The sequence below is a fragment of the Heliangelus exortis genome, chromosome 25, assembly GCF_036169615.1.
Source record: "Heliangelus exortis chromosome 25, bHelExo1.hap1, whole genome shotgun sequence".
In the NCBI taxonomy this organism is placed as follows: domain Eukaryota; kingdom Metazoa; phylum Chordata; class Aves; order Apodiformes; family Trochilidae; genus Heliangelus; species Heliangelus exortis.
The window spans coordinates 5,412,044-5,433,855 of NC_092446.1; the positions used below are offsets into that span (position 1 = coordinate 5,412,044).

The window sequence follows — 21,812 nt, forward strand, 5'->3', positions numbered from 1 at the left end:
CCCTACTGCATGTTCTGAAGGTTTTAATACATCCCGTAACCTCATGTAACCCTCATCTTGAGCCCTGATTTCAGCAAAGGCTTCCCTGAGGGACCAGCACAGCCCTCTGCCAGGAGACACTGTGACTTGACCAGTACCAAAGACAGGAACTGATGAACCCAGCACGCTGAAGCCTCACGGATGGACAACACATTCAGCTGAAGGTGATAAATGCAAAGCTCCAAAGGACAAGGAAACCCCAAACCCTGCAAGCTCACCTGCAGCTGGGTTCAGAGCAGGTCCAGGTGCCAGCCCTGTGCTGCAGAGATGGGCACCAAAGTTTCAGCAGCCTGTCCCTGTGCTGGCATGGGTTGTGAGCCATGGCAGTGGGTCCAGCTCTGGTTTATTTACTCTGACTCTCTCTCCACGGGCCAAAAGCTTCCTTTACATTCAGCAAGTGAGAAGTCACCCACAGGGACATCAGATGGCTTTCCACCTAGCTGCCTCCTGCTGCACTTCCAAAGCAATGTTGGACGCTGTCTGAGAAGTTTCTCATGCAGCCAGAAGTGTGGCAGTGCCTGATGTTGTCACCAGGACACGGGGACATAGCCTGCCATTGTCACTGGGACACCAGGATGTGGCCTGCCACTGTCACCAGGACATGGCCTGCTTGTGCCAACAGCCATGGCTTGGGCCACCCTTGGTACCAGCTGAGCTCCTGCAAGCTGAGCAGCAGTTCCTGTTGGGCCAGGGTGAGCACTAGAAAGATTTCCTGTTTTGAGCTGGAAACACACTGGCTGCTGCTTCCAGGGCTTTTGAAGCAGAGCTCCTGACAGTTGCCTCCCTGACAGCCCCGGGCTGCCGGACAGCTCCCATTTAATTTGAGCCCCAGACCCACCCACCCCTGTGAGCAGGAGTGGGGGAATTAGGAAGCAATTAAAGAGCCTCTTGTTGAAAGTGATTTGTGCACTTTATGTTAATCCCCTTCAGTGATGACAAACAGGGAGCCAAGTAATCCACTTAACAGAGAGCTTGTATTGATTTCCACAAGCACACCTGCTGATGGATCTGAACAGGGCAAGAGAATCCACACGTGGCTGGGCAGGGAAGGTGGAACCAGGCACTCAAAGCTGAGCAGGTCCCTAACTAATCTGCATGGGAGGAGGAGGAGGGAAAAATCATTTAAATTCTTCTTTTCCTCCAAAGAAAGAAATAATTTCCATAGGCAAGGAGAGCAGGAAAGTGCTTTTGCAAAAGAAGGGGGAGATAAGGAAGGAATCACTTTAAGCACAGCTGCTGAGAAGAGGACAGGGAAAAAAACCCCACCATGCTTATTGCATTTAAAAATCTTCCTGTGATGGATACTGAAGCATTTCAGGCTGCATTTCCCTCTGTGACTCTAAAAAGGAAATGATCTATTTGATGAGATGGGAGGACCTGGGAGCACCATCCAGCCCATGCCAGGGAGGCTGCAGGAGATGATCTCTAAGGTCCCTTCCAACTTAGGCCATTCTATGATTTTATAATTTCTGGAAGGGGAAGTTGGAGGTAAAGAAACAGCTGCTGAGGCACCAAACGTGCTCCCTGACTGAGCTGGTGCAGGACACAGCTTTCCCTTCCCTTGACTGACCACTGTGCAGTATGTTAAGGAGAAAAAGAGGATGCTGAGGAACCAGGGGATTGACTGCTCCTCTGTGCTGGGTTTTTTCCTTCCCAGGGCTGATCTGGAGCAGCCCTGTCAGTCTTGCCCAGACTCCTTCACTTCCCTTGGGAGTAAACGTTTGACTAGAAACATTAACAGCCAGGAAAGCGTCAGGTTGTGGAATTATCCCTTCTGCAATCTTAACAGGGTCAGGTCACTGCAGGGCTCGGGGTGGGGGGAGGAGGACCCCAGGGAAATGCTGGGCACTGGAGGCAGCTGTCCTGGTTCCGAAACTGGCACGGCACCGAGCCGAGCCCCTGGCACTCCTGAGGAGCACCAGGACACCCCAGGGAATGGACAACTCCAAAGCACAGAGCACTTACAGGAACACTTGCAAGTCTCTGGTAATCCTCAAATCTTGGACCTCTCACTTGAGGGATCACATAATCCTTCCTCCAGCAGGACATGGAGCTGTTGGAATTAATCCAGAGGAGGCCCTGGAGATGCTGGGAGGGCTGGAGCAGCTCTGGAGCCAGGGGAAGAGAGTTGGGGGTGTTCAGGCTGGAGAAGAGAAGGTTCTGGGGAGACCTTAGAGCACCTTCCAGTGCCTGAAGGGGCTCCAGGAAAGCTGGGGAGGGAATTGGGACAAGGGATTTGGAGGGATGGGATGAGAGGGGATCAGTTTCACACTGAAAGAGGAGAGATTTAGGTTAGACATTAGAATGAAATTGTTTGGTGTGAGGGTGCTGAGCCCCAGGCTGCCCCCAGAAGCTGTGGCTGCCCCATCCCTGGCAGTGTTGAAGGTTGGATGGGGCTTGGAGCCCCCTGGGCTGGGGGAGGTGTCCCTGACCATGGTGTGGGGGTTGGAACTGGATGGGCTTTAAGGTGCCTTCCAATCCAAACCAGTCTGTGGTTCTATGATTCCTCTGGTCCATCTCATTGTGAGCAGCTCATTCAGATAGTGCTGGGTGTGATGAAAGACAGCAAAGGGGTTCAGCTGGTTTTGGAACCCCCCCAGGCAGGGTCAGAGAGGATCCAATCCAGGTGGGCTGGATCTGAGCCAGCGACATCTGAGCTGGGACCTAAGAAAAACTGCAAAGGACTGACTGTCCTGCACAACCAGCTTCCTCCTGCTCCCCCAGTGTTCCCTGTGCTGATGTTCAACCCCAAGGGAAGGGCACAGCTCAGGACTGGCTGTGGCTTCACTGCCCTGAAGTGCTGGGATGCTGCACAGCACCAGGAACGTCAGATGGATTTTAGAGGTGTGCTCAGACTGGGGAGGGTAGGAGCCTTCCCTTAAAAACTCCAAAACTTTTACAGCTGTTGGGAGTTTAGTAAAGCATAATTAAAACCAAATTTCTTGTGGAAGGTTTAGATGAAACACAGCCCTGAAAGGCAGTGCCAGAAGGGGGATTGGCCACTGACTCCTGCCAAGTCAGAAATTGGCCTAATTGCTTCCAATTGTGTTCTTCTGTGGCTGGGATCTGACCCAGCAAACACAGAAAAAGTCTACTATTTACATGGAAAAAAAAAAATAGATGCTTTGGGAACATTTTATGCTTTTTTATCTCCAACTGGCCAACCTCAGGAAAATGTGCACTATTTTAAGATAGTTCTCAAGCAATTTATTCTGGTGTGTTTTGCCTCAGTGATCCCGATCAACGCGGCCGATTGAATAACCACAATTTACCAAAATCCTAGAGCCCACCAGCCCTCCTGGCCTCCCTTTCCTTAATCCAGAGGGGAAGTTTTAGGAACCTCTCAGATTTGTTCTTGCACTGGCAAATATCATCCTGGCGAGTCCTCTTTTAGAAATTAAATGTAAACAAAGCCAGCTGCTCTTGGGGCCAGCTCCTTCCCTCTTACACACGAAGGCCACTGCATTCCTGCTGTTCCAGAGCTCCACGTCCCTGCACCTGCCCAGCTTTAGGTGCTTGGCTGTGCTGGTGGCCACAGGAAGGACAACCTGGGTCAGGGTGCTGTAGCCAGGTCCTCCCAGAGCTGCCCCAGGAGGAAAAGTAATGAGGAAAGCTGCCTGGTGCACATCTGATCCTCAGACCCTACTCTGTGGGTTTGACCTTATGTTCCAGTACTTAAATAGGGGATACAAAGAAGATGGAGACTCCCAACTTATAAGGAATTCCATGGACAAGACCAGGGGCAAAGGGCACAATTTGTTCCTGGGCAGATTCCATTTGAACACAAGAGGAAAATTTTTCCCCATGAGGACATCCCAGACATGGTGTCCCAGGGGAAGGGGTGGATTCTCCCAGTCTGGAAAGTTTTAAGTCTCAGCTTGATGGGTGCTGAGACATCTCAGATAAACAATAATATTAGAATGGTTGGACAGATAATCCTCGAGGTCCCTTCCAACCTGACATTCCAGGATTCTATGACGTGGATCACCATTCCCCTCAAGCCACATTTCCATTCAAGTCAGGTACAGTAGGGGTCAAGTTTGGTTTTCCAGGGGGTTCAGAGCAATCAGAAGTTGAACTCTGCTGGTGATACAGGTACTTGAGGTCACTGCCTTCCTCACCAGGCTGCTCCGCTGACCCAAGAGCTGCTGTTTGCCTCAGCATCCCCTTTTCTGGAGCAGATGTGATGAATGGTGCTGCCCCCACCCTGTGTGTGCAGCTGTGTGAGTGCAGGGATTACAAAATCCCATGGACATCATTAATAATCCAGTGCAGCCAAACCACCTCCATGTAACCTCCAACTCCCCACAGCCTGATGCAAAATGGGTTCTCACATACTATAAATCAACAAACTTTGTTTAATAAAAACTGCTGTTACTGAAGCATAATATTAAAAGGTTCTCCATGATGGAATAGTGGCTTTGGCAGCTGGTTCCAAGAGATCCCATGGCTTTTGGTACAGCTAGCACGTATTTAATCAGAAACAAACACATATGGCTGCAACAGCCCAGCAGCCACATCTCCTGCTGTCCCAAACACGTCTGAACATTCTGCACTTGTACAATAGTTTGTGTGACTGCCAGCCTGTGCCTCAGTTTCCCTCTCGCCTGGACCATTGGCCTGGCAGCAGCTGCAGTTTATCACCACTGTCTCCTGGGGATAAAATTCACCATGGAAAACGTCAAGCTGGATTGTATTTTAAATTTAGTAACCTGGGTTTGTTGCTCTTTTTAAAATTTTTTTTCTTCTTTTCCAAGGGATCAAATTTTATTGGTGAAAACTTTAATTCTGCAAAGCAATGTGATCTTACACACAACTCTCCAGACATGAGGAAATAAAAGACAAAGGGCCAAGTGACACAAGCCGAGAAGATTTCTGCTCCTAAATCTCTTCAACATGAGAATGCCCCAGGTGGAGGGAGTTTTAAACAAGGCTGTAGTGTTCCATCTTGGGCTTCTTTCTTAATTGTCCATGACCCTTCAGATCCTTCAACAGTTAACAGCCTCCCTTCTGTGGCTTGGATGGACTTGCTCTGCTCCTTGGAAGGGAAGAGAGCTGAAGCAGAGAGTTTAACTGCAGGGACACAAACCACTCACCCTGTGGGTCACAGCATGTGCCCTGACCTCTGTTATTTATACATCCAGATGCAGCCAGAGACAGGAGCATCATCTGGCTACTGAGTCACAGCAGGGAATATGGAATGGGTGGTGCCCTAGAGGATGACTGGAAGTTCCCGATCTGCTTCCAGATATGGACATTTACAGAGGAAAACTCAGAAAAACCTGAACGACCCCAGAGAACAAAAGGATTTTGCACTGATACCCATCTGAAGAACGTAAGGCTTGAGAAATAAACACACTGGGGTGCTGCAGAACACAGACTGAGGTTAATTGCTTTGAAGTTCAAGTTCCAGTACCCCACACTGTTCTGTGGGCTCACGGGGGAGGAGCTCATCTTTTCCACCAGCACTGCATCACTTGTCAGCAGTCCAGAAATGAGGTAGAAAATGTCACAAGACAACTTACTGACCCTATTTCAGTCTATGTAGCATCGTTTTAATCAAAACTAGAATGAGTCCAAGGTGCTAAATGGAAACCCAGGAAAATAAAAGTTTTCTGGAGAAATGTTTCCATAAATCTCTCTATTTCCTAACATGTTTGCAGTGGCAGCACAGCAGGCTGGGGGATCCACACAGCTCTGCCCAAGGGGAGTGTAAACCTCCTACCTCCAGGATCTGAAACAGGATTAAACCTGTTGCAAAAGCTCTGGTGGGGTGAAGACTGATCATCAGACATCCTTCTGTTCAAACCTCTGGGCAGGCCAGACCCTGATTAGGTGTTTCTACCAACCCCTCAGAACTCCTGGACATTTTCCATCGATTAAAAGAAGTCTGGCTTGGTCAGACTTTATATACTTTATTTATGTATTAACATCTAAGCCAGACTGGTTTTATTCACATGCCAAGCACCTGCAGCTCCAACAGATAACATTTCTGTACATTAACCTTATTTCCCCCCCAAAAGATTTGCTTTACAAAGCAAACTCTAGACTCTGAGATTCCAGACATTTGTGTCCCCATCAAGAAACTGCACCCAGGTGAGAGCAAATGCTGCCATGGTAATCACTGCTCAGAGCCCCCTGGGCTGGATGTGGAGCCTCTCTCTACCAGAGCCAGCAATTTGGCAACTGTTGCTTTTCACATTCAAGTATTACTATGCAGTGACTGGGGAAAACATATGGCTCGTAAAAGGTGATGCTCCTGCATCCCATACCAGACTTAGTGCAGCTCCTTCAGCCACTCCAGTGAAAGGCAGAATAAAATCAATCAGGGCAGACCATGGAGTATACTTAAAACTTTACTGCCAAGCCCTTACTGACAAAAATTCAGCTTGAAAGCTCACGTAATGGGCACGGAAGGTGGCTTAATGAGGGAGTGATCTAACATCAGAGGGGAAAAACCCATAAATATGGCCATAACGAGAAGAATGATGAAGAGTCTCTTGAGAAACAAGAGCCATGGAGTGATGGCAGCCAGAGGGATGCAGCAACCATTAAATCAACAGCAGACGTGCATCCTGACCAGGGGTTTAAGTTTGGATGGTCTTTTTCAGTACAAAAAATATCAGATGGCAAGACCAGAAGGAGCACTGTGCAAAGGGGAGGAAGGATGGTGGACAAAGCAGTGGAAGAGCCCAAAGCCCCATCCCAGGCACTGCCAGAGACACCAGCACCTCCTGGGAGTCTGCATCAAAGCAGAGAGCAGCATCCCATGAACTGGCAGCCACAGCTCCTGCGAGGTGTTTGTCACTTGTTTACACACTTAAATACACAAGGAGGGGGGCGAGGGGAATGACTCAGTCTGTGTGCACTGAACACGACTGATTTTAAACAACTTGGGCTTTGAAAGAAATTAAAACCTTTTTAGCTTTACTCACTAAGAGCACATTTGAAGGGTTCCCCACCTGCTATTAAGTGATTATCAATCCTGTAGCAATTTGCAGGGCAACTGGCAAGCACAGCTATAAACCCAGCTGAGTCCCTCTAAGCACACAGGAGATGGGTTTGTGTTATCTCAAACCTCCCCAGAGATGGTCTGATAGCAGATGGGAAGGAAGGAGAGACCCGTGTGCCCGGGGTTAAACATTTAACAGCCCAGGGGCAACCAGCAGCCATGAAAGCCCTCGAGGATGAAGTTCCTGAGGTCAGCTTCCAGAACACCACAAAACCCTTTTTACATCTTTTGGGCAATTTTTTCCCAACTAAGATCTGTCACCTGAGAAGGAACAGACAATGAACGTCAGATCTGAGCAACCACCAGTGCACAGATTAACTCAACACTTCCATCTAAAATTAGCCTGCCTCTAAAAACTAATTCCTCCAGGCTTTGACTTCAGCATGATAATATTTCTCGACAGTGAAGGGACTGCCTGTGTAATGACAGGGACCCGGAGTGCTTCGTGGTGCCCCTTCATATGACTCCAGAGCTGTCAGCAATGCTCTTATGAAATGTCCCAAACTTTCACACCCCCGGGGAGACAGACCCAGCTCTGCCTTTGGGAGGACCAGCTCCCTGCCTCGCCTCCTGCTACAGGTGGTTTCCTTCATTTTTTTGCTCTTGTTGAAATTACTGAACTACACCACAGGTCAGCCCCACCCCAAGGGGCAAAGACAACAAGTGGGGATGGACAAATGTGGTTTAACAAGCTGGTCAGGTTTTCCCTCACTGTCACAGGCAAGGGTTTCTTCCAGCCACAGCCCACCAGGAGAGGGATGTTCCTGTGAACAGCAGGACATGGGGAAACTACCATGACAGCAACTCCCTAGAGCCACCATTCCAAGCAATCTCAGTGCGAGGACTTCTGCAGCTCACTGAAAACCTGTTGCTGCAGAAGCACCTTCCCGAGTTTCACTGAAACCATCCTGCTTTCCAAGCAAACCACAGACACAGGTCTCCAAGGGCAGGACAACACAACACCACTGCCACCAGCAGGTGCCCAGCAGATCCGTGTAAAACAGAAAGGAAAAGGCTGCTTACTCTGAGCGTCTTTGCGATGGGGGAAGGAGATGACGGGGGAGAGTCTGACTGAGCCTTCCTGCTCCGGGTGTATTCCTTACTCCTGGTGTACAAGGACGACATGGCCTCTCGGGCTGGTTGTCTTGGAGAAGCAATACAAGTCTTGCTCTCCTGTTGCTCTACGCTGGGCAGGTCTTTCTTCCAAGGTCAAAACAAACTAATTAAACTATTCACAGCTCTGGTAATTAAACCCTGCTGTTTAGGGTGTATAATTTTAGGCATTAATCTGCTGCAGGGAGAGTTGAGGCTCCACGATGCTTCTTGTCCGCAAAGAGGAGAGGAGAAAGTGTCAAGGACTTGCTGTGCTCCAGCGTTGCTCCGTGCCAGCCTCACCAGCCTGGCCCCAGCCCGGCGGCTCCGCAAAAGGACATTTCCCCTTGTCCTGAGTGTGCTGCAGGACCAGAGAGACCTCCTTCCAAAACTGCAGGACCCAAAAACTCCTGGCTCAACAGAGAAGCACCAGAAAACCAGCTGGGTTTATCAAAACACAAAGCTTTTGCAAAAAAAAGAAAAAAAAAAAAAAAAAAAAAAAAAAAGGGAAAGAATCCCCAAACCTGTTTGACTCGGGAGCGCTGCTGCGAGCTCTGTGCAGAGCTGCACGCTCTGAGAGAAATGTGAAAGCATAAATCAGGAACAAACGTTGGTTTGGAAAGGGGCAGTCCAGATGAAGTTGTGTTTTGTTCTGTCCTCCTCTCCTCCTCCTCCTCCCGGCGCCGTTACCCACACGAAGGCGAAGGCTTCTCCCGGCCCTCCCGCTGCTGCCTTCTGACATTCCAGATCCTGACTCGCTCTGCCAGGAATGCTGGAGGGCGGCCAGCAGCAGCGATTCACTTTCAGCTTGGGATTTGGGCTGCCACTTGTAGGGGAAAAAGGGAAGAAAAAAAAAAAAAAGAAAAGAAAAAAAGAGGGGGGGAAGGAAAGAAAATACTGAACAAGCTCCCAAGGCCTGGCTGGCTGTGAGCAGGAGGTCAGGGACGGGCTGAGGGCTCTTTGCAGAGATGAGGTTCCAGCTCCAGCCTGCGTGCTGTGGCTCTGACAAAGGGAGATGGTGGAGAGGCCACGGAGCAGTTCAGTTCATGCTGGTGATGGGAGGACACGCCTGCAGCACAACAGGGGTTTTGTTGTTTGCTCTGGAGCCTTCATGAAGCTGTGAGAAGGGGCAGGGGGATCGCCCTCATCCAAGGAGCGGCTGGGATGGAGGAGGAGGAGCTGGGAGCTCAGGAGAAAGGGTGGGGACAGCGTGTACCTCTCCCATCAAACTTCTCTTTGCAGAGCTCCCTGGGAAGCTGCTCTGCAGGGTCTCAGAGATGGCAAAATCAGTTGCTGGAGAGGAGGGAGGACCCCTTTTGGCCCATCTGAATGAGCACATGTGGTGGTCTCTTGAAAAATGCCCTCCAAGATGCAGTTTGGGCACCGATTTAACCATAATGTTGCTACTCTATTATTTTTCCTTGCTGTAAAAGCATCAACCCAAGTAATCTGCACTAGGTCAGTTCCAGTAAGACAGTGTTAACCCACCAGGAGCACCTGGGAGGACCTGTCCTCATCCAGACTCATTCTCACCCACCCAAAGAGGCTGCTGACCAAATCTCTGAATGCCTGGAGTGAACCCACCTGCAGCCAACACTCTGCTCCAGTGCCACAGGCTGCTTCATCATCAAACATTCCCTAGCAAGCACAGAGGAGTATCTATATAAAGACATCTTAGAGCATTGTTACACTTGGGTATCTATCTCTCTGTTGATATTGCCCTATTTTGCACAGCTCTTGGCACTCGGGTGATTTCACCAACACTGGCAGTGGGCAGGCTGCTGAGAGCAGGAGCTGTGTCAGCTTCCCTGTCACCCAGCACCTTCACAACCCAGGGGCAATGCAGCATCCCTGTGGGACCATGGAGAGAGGGCAACAGGGCTGCCAGGTTGTCCTTGTCTGGGAAAGGCACCGTGAATTCAGCTTTCTACTTGGTACCCCATCCTGAGGAAGGAGGAGAGTCAGTCTTCACTGACTGCAGGGGGTGGGGGAAAATAGAAAAGTTTGGAGTGGTTTAATTCTGCCTGGCAATATTTCTACATTCCCTTTTAAAGGTATGGAAATGAAGTCCAGACACACAAGAAGGTAGTGACAGGCGCCCCGCTGTGCAAGGAGACTGTGGCTGGACCTTGATCTTTCCAGCCTCCATCTGTTGCACTCATCACCCCCAACCTCCACCTCTCCCAGCAGCCCAGAGCAGACTCTCTACAGTGACAAGGTAATTCAGATGTTTTAAATGCATATTTATAGAACTTGCACACATGGCTTATCCTTTGGCACTAGGCTCAGTTTCAGGGGTTTCAAAACAGCAAGTGAAACTGGGCTAACCTGTGTGGCCACCAGCAGGCTGGAATGTCTCAATCACAAGTCCCAGGCTGACAAAACCCAGCTTAGTCACCAAGGTGGAGTTCAACAGCTCGAAATTGCAGGGTTTTGCTTCCCTTCCCCTCCCATTCAGTCCTTTAGCACTGTTGCTGCATCCCTCTGTGCTCGTGTTCCTACTGAAGAGGGGTGGGAAAGCTCCAAAATTAATGTTTAAGCACAGAACTCACAGCTTGAGCCTCAAACCAAAACACAAACTGAGCTTTCTCTTCCCTCCCAATTAAGTTAATTAGTCATCCAGTGCAGCTGCCTCACAGATTGACAAAACACATCTTGGTGGACAATAATTCATTTTAAAGACGAGTGGCATGAGAATTAGTATCCTTGTATTAGCCAGGAGAAAGAAGAATGTGATACAATATGGCAAAACAGGCCACCTTTCAGCTTTATTTCAACAAAAGTGCCTGATTTATGGGTTTCTTCCTCCCATTCTATACACTTTACTTTCAAGCACTCCCCTGTGTAGGTGGGAAACCCCCCTGCCTTGCAGCACTGCTGCCCTCACTGTAGTGTTCAAGGTCATGGTTTAGATCTGTTTCTGTCTGCTAAGGAGATTCCTCAGGAAGAACCAGCCTGGGCTGTGCTAAAGCTGTGGTGCTGCTTCATTTGCTAAGGAATATTTATACAGCTACCAGAAGGATCAGCAAAATAAATCATCTTCCAGGAGCATTTCCACAACAAAAAACTGGTACCCAGTTTAATTCGTTAGAGGAAAGGACCCACATCCAAGGAAGAAGATGAAACCCTGAGCTAAATATTAGAGGGGAAAAATATAAACACTCCTTTTATCCACGTTGAAAATCTTCAGCTACAGAATATGACACTAATAAAATAAATTTAAACAGCAGTGTAAGTTTCTAACCTGCAGTAAATAAAAATGGGAAACAAAGGTAGAAGCCAGTGGTGCAGTTGATGCTCAGGGGTGATGTGAGCCCATGGCATGATCTCCAGGACTGCAGAAGTAAAGAAAGGAGAAGCTCTCTTGGGAGACCAGGATTCTAATAAATCTTGAAGAATGAGGGAGAGTAGATGGTATTTTTAAAGCACATTATAAAAAAAAAAATCCCCACCCTCACTTGTGGATTTGCCACCTGCAGAAGGGAAGTGTGCTGTTTGTGTGTTGAGTCATGTTCCAGCCCAGGGAAACACTGAAATGTGTAATCCATATTTTATGCAATACTAATTCAATACTAAATCAACTCTAAAGCCACATTTATTCACATGACACTTCTCTGCAGAAACAGAAATAAACTACCCTAGCAGTTGCTTCCAAGAGCCAGGCTACAAATCCTGCATATGCCTGTAAAATAATTGTTCTAGGTCTTAAGTAGTTCTGTAAAAAGTCCACAGAAACTTATTTTAAACATGAAAAAGCCATTAACTATTGATGCAGAGGAGAGAGTCAAGATTAGATTCCCTATTGCTTTCACATTACTGGCGTGGCATGCAAAGCTGACATCCAAAGACTAAGACTCTCCTTTGTAATAACATTTATATTGGGGCAAAGTTTAATAATCCCTGTGATTCCCTTCACCTTGGAACGTCCTATGTTTCTGATTACTTAAGCCTTAAATAATGCACAGTCTTTGAACACACTGAATGGTACCACAGCTTTGCCCCTAGAAGGGTTTCTTACTCCTCTTGCACTTGTCTTCCAACAGAAGCAAATCAGACTTGAGAGTTATTTCATAGCATCACAGACTGTCAGGTTGGAAGGGACCTCAGAGATCCTCTGGTCCAACCCTTCTAGGCAATACTGTAATTTATCTGAGATGTCTCAGCACCCTGTCAGGCTAAAACTTAAAACTGTCCAAAGTGGAGGAATCCACCACTTCCCCTGGGAGACCATTCCAGTGTCTGACTGTCCTCATGGTGCAAAATTTACCCCTTGTGTCCAACTGGAATCTCCCCAGCAGCAGCTGGTACCCATATGTGCTGAGGGAAAGCCTGTGATCAGCCCGAGAGGCCAGGAACCTGCTTTGGTTTTGCCCCACAGGGTTCCACAGTCAGATGAAGGTGATGGCTGCACCTCAGGTACCTGCACACCTGTATCCTCTGCGTGGGATATTGCAGTAAAACCTCTCCAGAGTATTATCAACATTTGGAAAGCAATTCCCCTGCAAAGAAAAGGCTGAGCCTTGTCAGCTCTCCTGCTCTCACCCCTGCAGTCACTGAACCCATCGCTTTCTGTGCAAAGAAATCCTGCAGGTTCTGCTTCATTTCTGTGCTGACTGGGAAATTGCAGCACTGCTACTTAACTCAGGAGTTAGCTCTGTGACCTAGGAACTGAAATCCAGTTTGCAGACAACTAAGAATTCAGAGAGCTGGAGAGCAGCTGCTGTGATGCGGGACAGCTCAGGGGCAAAGCTGTAGCAGCTCTATTACACCCAATCCACTTATACATTTTCTGTTATTTTGGATAATGAAAAGTTGATCGAAAATACACACTATTAAAAAGACCACTTTAAAATACTGTAAATAAATTACTTTAAAATGGTAAGCAAGTTTAGCCAGGTTCAATTACAGCTTTGCAGGGCTTATTTAGGTACGAAAAGGCAGCAATGGTTGTTCAGCAACAGAAGGTTGAAGGGCTGTAGCAAAGAAATTATTGGTCAGGCAATAAGCTGTGTTGTAAATGTGATGAGAAGGCACTGCAGCAGTTTGCCATAAATGGATATAAACCATAGAAGTGAACAGGATTTCATCTGCAGTGCCCTGACTGGGATCCCCATGAGCAGATCTGGTGTTGTGTCTCGCAGATAGGAAGCAGAAGGAAAGGATCTTCCTCTCCTCCCAAACACACACACACCAGCTGACAGTCTATAATTGCATTTATAGCACCATACTTCTCCCACTTTTTGTTCCCCATCACTAAATTTATCATTAAAAGGTTGGCAGCTATAGCCATTAGGCATACCTGGATTAGCATTAAGCAGTAGAAGTAATTTTAGTGTGAACTGAGAATAGCACATTTTAAATATAAAAACTCAGAAACCACCCCCACCCCATGTCCCTCATCCCCACATCTCCAGGGTCTGAAACCCCTCCAGGGATAATGGGGACTCCAGCCCTGCCCTGGGCAGCCTGGGCCAGGCCCTGACAACCCTTTCCAGGCAGAAATTCTTCCCCAGCTCCAACCTAAACCTCCCCTGGCACCACTTGAGTTGTGCCAAAAGTTCCTCTTGTCCCATCCCTTGTTCCTTGGGAGCAGAGCCCGACCCCCCTGGCTCCAACCTCCTCTCAGGGGGCTGCAGAGAGCCAGAAGGTCTCCCCTCAGCCTCCTCTGCTCTATGTTTTGGTCACAAAAAGCTACATAATAAAATCCAGAGAAAAGCTTTCCACTGTCCAAACAGAAGTCCAGTTTACAGTATTGCTAATGTCAAAAATCAAGTTATTTCATCCAGTTACTACTGTTAAGGATACCCCTGTGTTAAAATATAATATTTTTCTAGTCAGAGACATTTGTCAGATATACTCTGCAGGTGTTCACTGACAGGTTCTCTCTTCCCCAGTCCCACGTTCTTACACAGGATGAAGCATCCCAAAGAGGCTGAGTTAAGCAAAGGGAGGCAGCAGAAATCTGCAAAGCCAGGAACAGCCCATGTCAGGGGAACTGAGAAAGCAAACACTCCTGTAAGAACCAGCTGCAAACACAGCTATTTCAAGTTAAGGGACTTTCCAAAATATGGCAGAGAGAAATAGAAATCTTGAGGCACTCACAAGAAGAGTCATGATCCATTTTGTTCTTTATTTAAATTCATCTGTCCCTGCATAGCTCCTGCCTGCCTCAGCCCCTCTGCAAAACCTTTCCCTTAGCTCTCTGTGGAAGGGACTGGCTGGCACAAAGCAATATTCCAGTCTTGGTGGCCAAACTCATGGAGAACTTCAAAACATTGCTATCTAATTCTGCCTCAAGCCTACTCCTGATCTCCCTTCAGCAGCAGCAGACTGGAAGCAGGTTATGTTCATTCCCAAGGATGAAATCTCAGAGCGAGGAAAAAGTTCTGTGTGTTTGTGTGTAACTCACAGCAGTGCCCAGATTGAGCTACATTCTAGGTACCTACTAAACTGAGTAAAGAAAATGTGCCAAGGCCTGAATTAAACCAAAGCTGGTAGAAAATTCCTGCCAAGAAGGAGTTTTGCAGCTTAAGGTCTCTAGATCACCACATACCAATAGTGAAATAGCTTCTGCTCAACAATGTTACTTCTCATAGGGAAAATCCAGGTCCAAGAGTAAAAAAACCAACAACATTCCAAATACGAAGCTTTTTTTCCTAAAGAGTAGTATACTAGAGGATATAAACTCAGAACAAAAAGTGACCTTTAAAAACAAGGGGGACAAACAGCATCACCACACTTGCATCACTGGAACACACAATTTTTCCTACAGTGGTAATTTGTCCACAGTATATTTGATTGCCAGGGAATTTGACTTAAGTTTTCTAAACCCATGCAGAATACTCTTTGATTCCTTATTAACCATCTGGCAATACAGCCTCTGCTTTTTGCTCCTTATGGTCATATCTAAGAGAGAAACCATTCACTCCCTAAACTGGGGACTGCACCACTCTGCATGGCCCTTGCAGACCACATGGACTGTGAGCTTCCCAGGGGCTTTGCCACTGAGCTGATGAAGGCAGCACCAGCAGAGGGGTGAGAGGGGCTGAAGGGAGCACATCCCAGTGCCATCTGCTGCAGCCATTGCCCCCTGCCCACACCAGCTCACCTGCTCCCTTGGGCAGACACCCCTGTTACCATGGCACAGCCATCAGGGGCTGCCCACACATCTGCTGCTGGATGCAGGAATTTGAATCCAGCAGGTGACATTTTCTAAAGGATGTTTTCAGCCACATCAGGAAAAAACATCCTCCCTGTGCCTGCTGGATGACTGACAGTCAAGTGTGAGCCTCAGCTCCCAGAGCAGCAGAGAACCTGTAAGTACTTAAGCAGTTGGAGATATTTTTCCTTTCTCTAATTTTGAGCACATTGGGTGAGACAGAGTTTGACAGTTTTGAACAAAAATTAACATGATACTCCATGTGTAAGATAAACAGATGCTGTTAATCTTTTAATGGACTACAATCATAAACAAAAATAGGCATAAACTAAGAGGTGTATTCTGTCTGTGGGATACAGACAAATGGATACTGAGCAGGACTGGTCCTGTCTCCTGGTGCAGCCAATCTACTGCCACCCCATCCATCACCCTGCGTCCAGCTCTGCTTCCCAGTTCCTTCTAGGAAGAAAGCAAAAGGATCCTGGGACACCTGAGGGATGGCTGCCATGTAGGGAAAGGGACAAGACCCCAGAGTGTCATGGGATCATTTGAAGTGACTGCAGCAGCCTCCCAGCAATGCCAGCAAACGCCAAGGTATCTGGTGGGATCTGATGTGCTGCCAAGCTCAGCTCCATTGCTCCAGGAGAAATGACTTGCTGACAACTGAGAAAGTTCACTCACCTCAGGCTGAGCTGAAATTGGGGGAGTAGTTTCACTAAAGAAGAAGTTAAAGCATAAAGTTACCTTAAATAGTTAGGAGTCTATGACCTTGTAAATCATTCCTGGAGAAGTTGCTATTTTGCTTCATCTTCCTAGGACTCACAGCTTGGATTTTAGCTGGTTTTGTGTTACTCCATCTCTACCACGGGCACTGCTTCACATTACACCTCCCTAATTCAGCAATTGGGGGAATTAGAAGAACAAACCTGGAGGCATTTAGCTGTAACTCTGTTGCCTACATAACCAGCTTGGATTGCTTGGCTTTAAGCACAAACAACATTTTCCTGAGCTGTAAATAGGCCCAGGCAGCCACACTGCAGCTTTTAATGCTGCAGCTACAGGGACAGTAGACAGCAAGTCTGATGCCCTTCTCTAAACACTGAGGTAAGGAAAACCAACATAAGCCTACTAGGCTGGAGAACTCAGGAGATAAATCATCTGTGCAGACATGAAAATTGTTTGCAGAATTAATTTAAATTTCTACTGTGTCTTCCCCCTCCACCTCCCAAAGAACCCAGGAACACAAGAAAACTGTTCTTCACCATATTTAAAGCTCTGCAGCAAAACCTTAGCTTGTACTCTTGCAGTATTTTTTCAGCTATTTTAGATTCAACTTTATGTTGCCAGTTACATTTATATTGAAAAGCCCCTTTCCTCACAGCATACAGAGTCCATTCTAGCATTCTGTTCATAACCAGGCCTGGGAGCCAATTTCTCCCAGCCTTACTTAACAGATAATGAAAAGCTCTCCAGTTGAACTGGAGTGAGGCTCAGTCCCACCTCCCCTCCCTTGGCCATGGGCCAGACAGCTTCCCTCCTGCTGCATGCTGCATCTCTGCTGCAAGTCAATATTCAAGGGTAAAACCAGGAAACACCATTGCCTCTCAGTCCCACTGGGACCCTGGGCTAGGAGCAGGAAGGCAGAGGATGAACGGTGCTGTACAGCACTATCTAAATTAAAAGTTTTTGCTTTCTTACCAGCTAGGAACAAGTTCACCTATTCTGTTCCCTTTGACTAGTCAACTTTCCCTTGCATCCCAGCAAAGCAGGGCAGCTGGAGGACATACCTTACCATATTAGGCCATCAGAGTCCAGAAACTGGAGGACTCAGAGCCTTCCCAACCTTAAAAAGACAGCCCACAGCCACTGGGGTGAGAGGACACCAAACCAGAGGGCTGGGGTCCTTGCTGGGACTCCTAGGGCAGTCTGGCTACCACAGGCAAGGCACAAAACACCCACTGAAGCTACTGCTGATCTCTGAGATGCTGAGCTTTAAAAAGGTGGATTTGATCAACAGTGCAGTTACAGAAGCTAAATGGGAGTCTCTGCAGAAGATGAAATGCAAAAAGTATAGGTGAGAAACAGAACACAGCAAAATCAGGACGACCAAGTCATAACTCTGAAACAGTAAGAACATTAAGACATTTAGTTTGCATAAGGAATTTTATGGTTCATTGGCTTTCCCTTAGAATTCAGGGAATCAAGCTTAGAAATTCTGTCCTTCCAAGACAGAGGCTCAGTTTTTATAAGTATCCAGTTGCATCTGCTGACTTCATGTTAAGCAGAATATGCAATATTTACAAAACAGTGTGGGCTTGAAGAGTGTTTTGCAGAATTTAAAATACTTGTTTTTCATAAATCAGAGTACAGGGAGACAAGAATGGAGCCTATTAATACACTTACTGAGACTGTAATCTATAATCACTTGCTTCAGTGCTACTTCTGCATAGAAATGAGTTCTGTAAATGTGTCTGGGTTTTCTACTGTGCTATACAGACTGTCCTAGAGGAAGTTCAAGGGAACAGATGTTTTCTTTGACACTTTTACTACCCAGAAATTGTTACTTTACCAACATGACACTCAGCAGATCCATTCCATGGGCAGGGACACCTCCCACCAGCCCAGGGGGCTCCAAGTCCCATCCAACCTTCAACACTGGGGCAGCCACAGCTTCTCTGGGAAACCAGGGCCAGGGGCTCAGCACCCTCAAAACAAAGAATTTCTTCCTTACATCTCACCTAAACCTCTCATCTTTCTGTTTAAAGCCATTCCCCACCGTCTCATCCCTCCAGGCCCTTGTCCCAAGTCCCTGCCCAGCTTTCCTGGAGCCCCTTCAGGCACTGGAAGGTGCTCTAAGGTCTCCCCAGAACCTTCTCTTCTCCAGGCTGAACACCCCCAACTCTCACCCCTGGCTCCAGAGCTGCTCCAGCCCTCCCAGTATCTCCAGAGCCTCCTCTGGACTCATTCCAACAGCTCCCTGTCCTTCTGTTATTGAGGACCCCAGAGCTGGACCCAGCACTGCAGGGGGGGGTCTCAGCTCAGCAGAGCAGAGAATCCCCTCCCTGGCCCTGGTGGTCCCACTGCTGGAGATGCAGCCCAGGACCCTCTGCATGGTTTATGTGAAGCTTCTCAACAACCAGAGCCCCCACATCCTTTTCCTCAGGGATGTTTTCAGTCCATTCTCTGCCCAGCCTGGATTTGTGCATGGGATTGCCCTGACACCTGTGCAGGACTCTGCATTTGGCCTTGCAGTTCCCATGTGCCCACCTGCCAAGCACACCAAGGTGCCTCTGGATGGTCTCCCTTCCCTCCCACCCACTCCAAGCATTTCACAGTCACTGGCTCAGAGGGAGCAGGAAATGTTCCCTGATGCCAGACCAGCCATGCTGCTCAGCCTGGAACTAACGTGATCATTTGGACTCTCACAATTTTTACTTTCTGAGAAATGGAGACTGCAGCCAAACCCTTCTTCCCACCTCTGGTTTGAGCTCAGGACTCCCCAGCCTGAACAAACCCTTCCAGCAGAACCAAGCAAAAAAGAAAAATTCTTTTCTAAAGCTGCTCCCTTGGAGGCTTCTTCCAGCTGAGGTCCTTGTGCCCTTGAACATTTCTTCCACCAGAAAACTTTGTTTGCTCTTCCAACTTTCCACACTGCATCCCTGGAGCCTGCAGCCCAAGGAGGGTGGGTGGGGTGGGGTGGGGTGGGGTGGGGTGGGATGGGATGGGATGGGATGGGGTGGGGTGGGGTGGGATGGGGTGGGATGGGATGGGATGGGATGGGATGGGATGGGATGGGATGGGATGGGATGGGTGGGTGGGTGGGTGGGTGGGTGGGTGGGTGGGGTGGGCAGTGCAGCAGGGGGGGGGTGCCTGACACATCCCATCCCCAGACTGCTCACAGTTGAATAAAACTCAGCCAAAGCATCTGGGCTGGTTTCCCATGCTGGTGCTCCTACGTTTCAGCCAAAATAATTCATCTACTTTTGAGAATTAGAACATCATGCATTTGCCTTTTTTTTTTTTTTTTTCCCAAAAATGGCATTTACCTTCACTTTGCTGAACTCCAGCACTGCAGAGTTTGAAGGAGGGAATTCAAGAAGGGAGCCTTTTTGGCTCCAATGAAAATCTTCCTAAATACCAGCAAAGACAAACACTGGAGGGAAAAAATAACTGCCCATATAAAATCAGGACAGTCTTTGCAAGTAAACCAGGACACTTCAGTGTTCAAGTTCACAACTGTGATGGTGGCAACTGCCATTCTGGAATTATTAGTATTACTGATGAATTAATGATTATTAATTGTACTTCCTGCTTGGAACCAGAACTGAAAGCAAGGAGCCTGCTCCCTGTTTCTTGCCAAACTGATGCTCTGTGAGCAGGACAGGAACCTCTTGGATTTGGATGCAGAATAAACCAGGCAAGACTGAGTAAGTGACATGATGCTGGAGGAATGCAGCACAGAAAATGAACTGGAAACTGGATGAAAATGAAAGGACTGGGAGAATGACAATGGGAAAAACAGCCCCAGAAGAGTGGGAGCAGAGCCTAAACCAGGGGCTGGTGTATGTGAGGTGTGTAAGGAACAGAGATTGGGGCCATGGAGCAGGTGCACAGAGGGGCCAAGGGAGCAGAAGGGAAGGTGCTCTGCTGCAAATGGGAACTTGCAACAAAAATGATGGGAAGTCTCAGATAACAGGGTTCTTTGCTATTAATTTGGGGAAATTAACCTGCCTGGATGCATTCCTGTGTGACCTACACCAGGTGATCCTGCTCTGGCAGGGGGAGTTGGACTCTATGATCCCTTCCAACCCCAAACATTCTGTGACTGTGTGAGTACTGAAATCACAAAACCAAAAATATACTCCAAAGTTGTTACTGAAAAATTACAGAAAAAAAAAAAAAAGTTAACTTTTCAATAAAATGATGCTTCAATCACTCTATTGAATTGCAAAGTATGTGGAAAGCCAACCATAAGTTCAACATTTGCTGGTAAAGCTTAAATGATACCCATGCAGCCTTAACTCTGCTGTTTTCCCTAGGTCTTACACACCATGCTTTCAGAGTGTGGAAACATATTTAGCTTTACAATCATCAGAGTAAGTCAAGCTGTCAGGCTCAAATGTGTTCTAGACAAAGACAGACAAAACCAAAGCAATTTGGAAGGACTCAATAATTATTATAAATGACAAGAAAGGGCCACAAAGGACAATGAGACTATTGCAAGACTGGGGGAACAATGAATAATCTCTCATGTGTTGCTTGCCAAGACCAATTCCTGCAAGCAAACAAATCTATGAGAAGCCAAGAGTGTGGATTTCAGCAATACAAAACACACTGTCTAGAACAACAGCATCAGGATGATTCTGAGGTAGATCACACACCTTCCCTGGGACCCTGCCAGCCCAGTCCTGATGGTGATTTCAGTAAAGTGCCCACTCCTGACTCCTGCTTTTGCTCCAGGGCTTCCAGGTTTGAGAACTGCCTGTGCAGCTCTCAGAAAGTCAACTTTTGAGCTTAGGCCAGGCTGTAGATACTCTTTATCTTTCAGACAAGAAATCAATAAGCCATTTACTACTCAGAACTCCCTCCAAGTTCATACTCAGCTCCTGAACACAGCCTGAACCTCTTGCATAAACAAAAGTAAAGTCATAGAAGACTTCTTGCCACCAACACTCAAGAGCTAAACACCATTTCAACATTTGGTTTCACTTACCCGGGTTTCCTTCAACTCCTCATTTCCATCAACTTCATCATCATCCTAGGATGAAAAGCAAACAATGTAGCTAGACAGCCTTGGACAGAACAAACAGGATCACAGAAAGATGATGGATTGAAAGAGACTGACTTGATGTGAAAGCTAAGACTACATCTTTCAAAAGAAATGGATGTCTGGATGCTTTGGCTGATTATCTGGTAACCTAATGGACATTGAGAAGATTCTGGTGCTGGGGAAGAATAACTCTCTTGAGGTGGCTACTGCAATCTGAAAGCTCCTGAAGAGTCAGTGGGAGCAGAAACACTCCTTAATATACTCAGGGACCAAACGTGACACTTGGGAAGACAGTATCTGAAATGCTGAGAGAACACTGACTTTCAAGGCATGTCCCTCCACCTCAGCTGGACTGCAGGAGGAAAGACCACTCATCCCAGACAGCCTGCCCTTACCCAGCCTCACTGCAACCCACTGCCTCTTTGTGCCACCTCCAGGATTTCATGGAGCAATGGTGAACCACCACAGCATCACATCTGGCTCTGTATTGAACTCAAAGTACTTCAGAAGCTGTAGCTGCAGCTTTGTACAGAAACAACTCTGAAAGGAACTGAACTGAAAGGAACTGAAACTCTGAGAAGTGATTTGCTTTCTGCTAGTAGTGTTGCTACAACAATCCAGCAGACAACTGGGTAAGCTGTAAAGCATTTAACTGAAAAAACAGTAAGAAAAAAGAAACCGTATTATGCATGCAAGTGAAAAATGTGAGAATCATTCGAAAACAATAAAAAGAGGGTGTC

General features: G+C 47.4%; 1 protein-coding gene across 8 annotated transcripts in view; it reads right to left on the minus strand.

Annotated features, from left to right (window-relative positions):
* Positions 1-21,812, minus strand: part of PPP1R12B (protein phosphatase 1 regulatory subunit 12B) — a 100,442-nt gene that overhangs the window by 15,618 nt on the left and 63,012 nt on the right. For 7 of the 8 annotated variants that reach the window (XM_071768683.1, XM_071768681.1, XM_071768680.1 and 4 more), the window contains one exon: positions 21,016-21,060. In XM_071768683.1, coding sequence (XP_071624784.1) covers positions 21,016-21,060 — 45 coding nt within the window. Of the gene's footprint in view, positions 1-8,074; positions 9,287-21,015; positions 21,061-21,812 lie in introns of those variants that run through there. The other variant, XM_071768684.1, reaches the window with a different exon arrangement.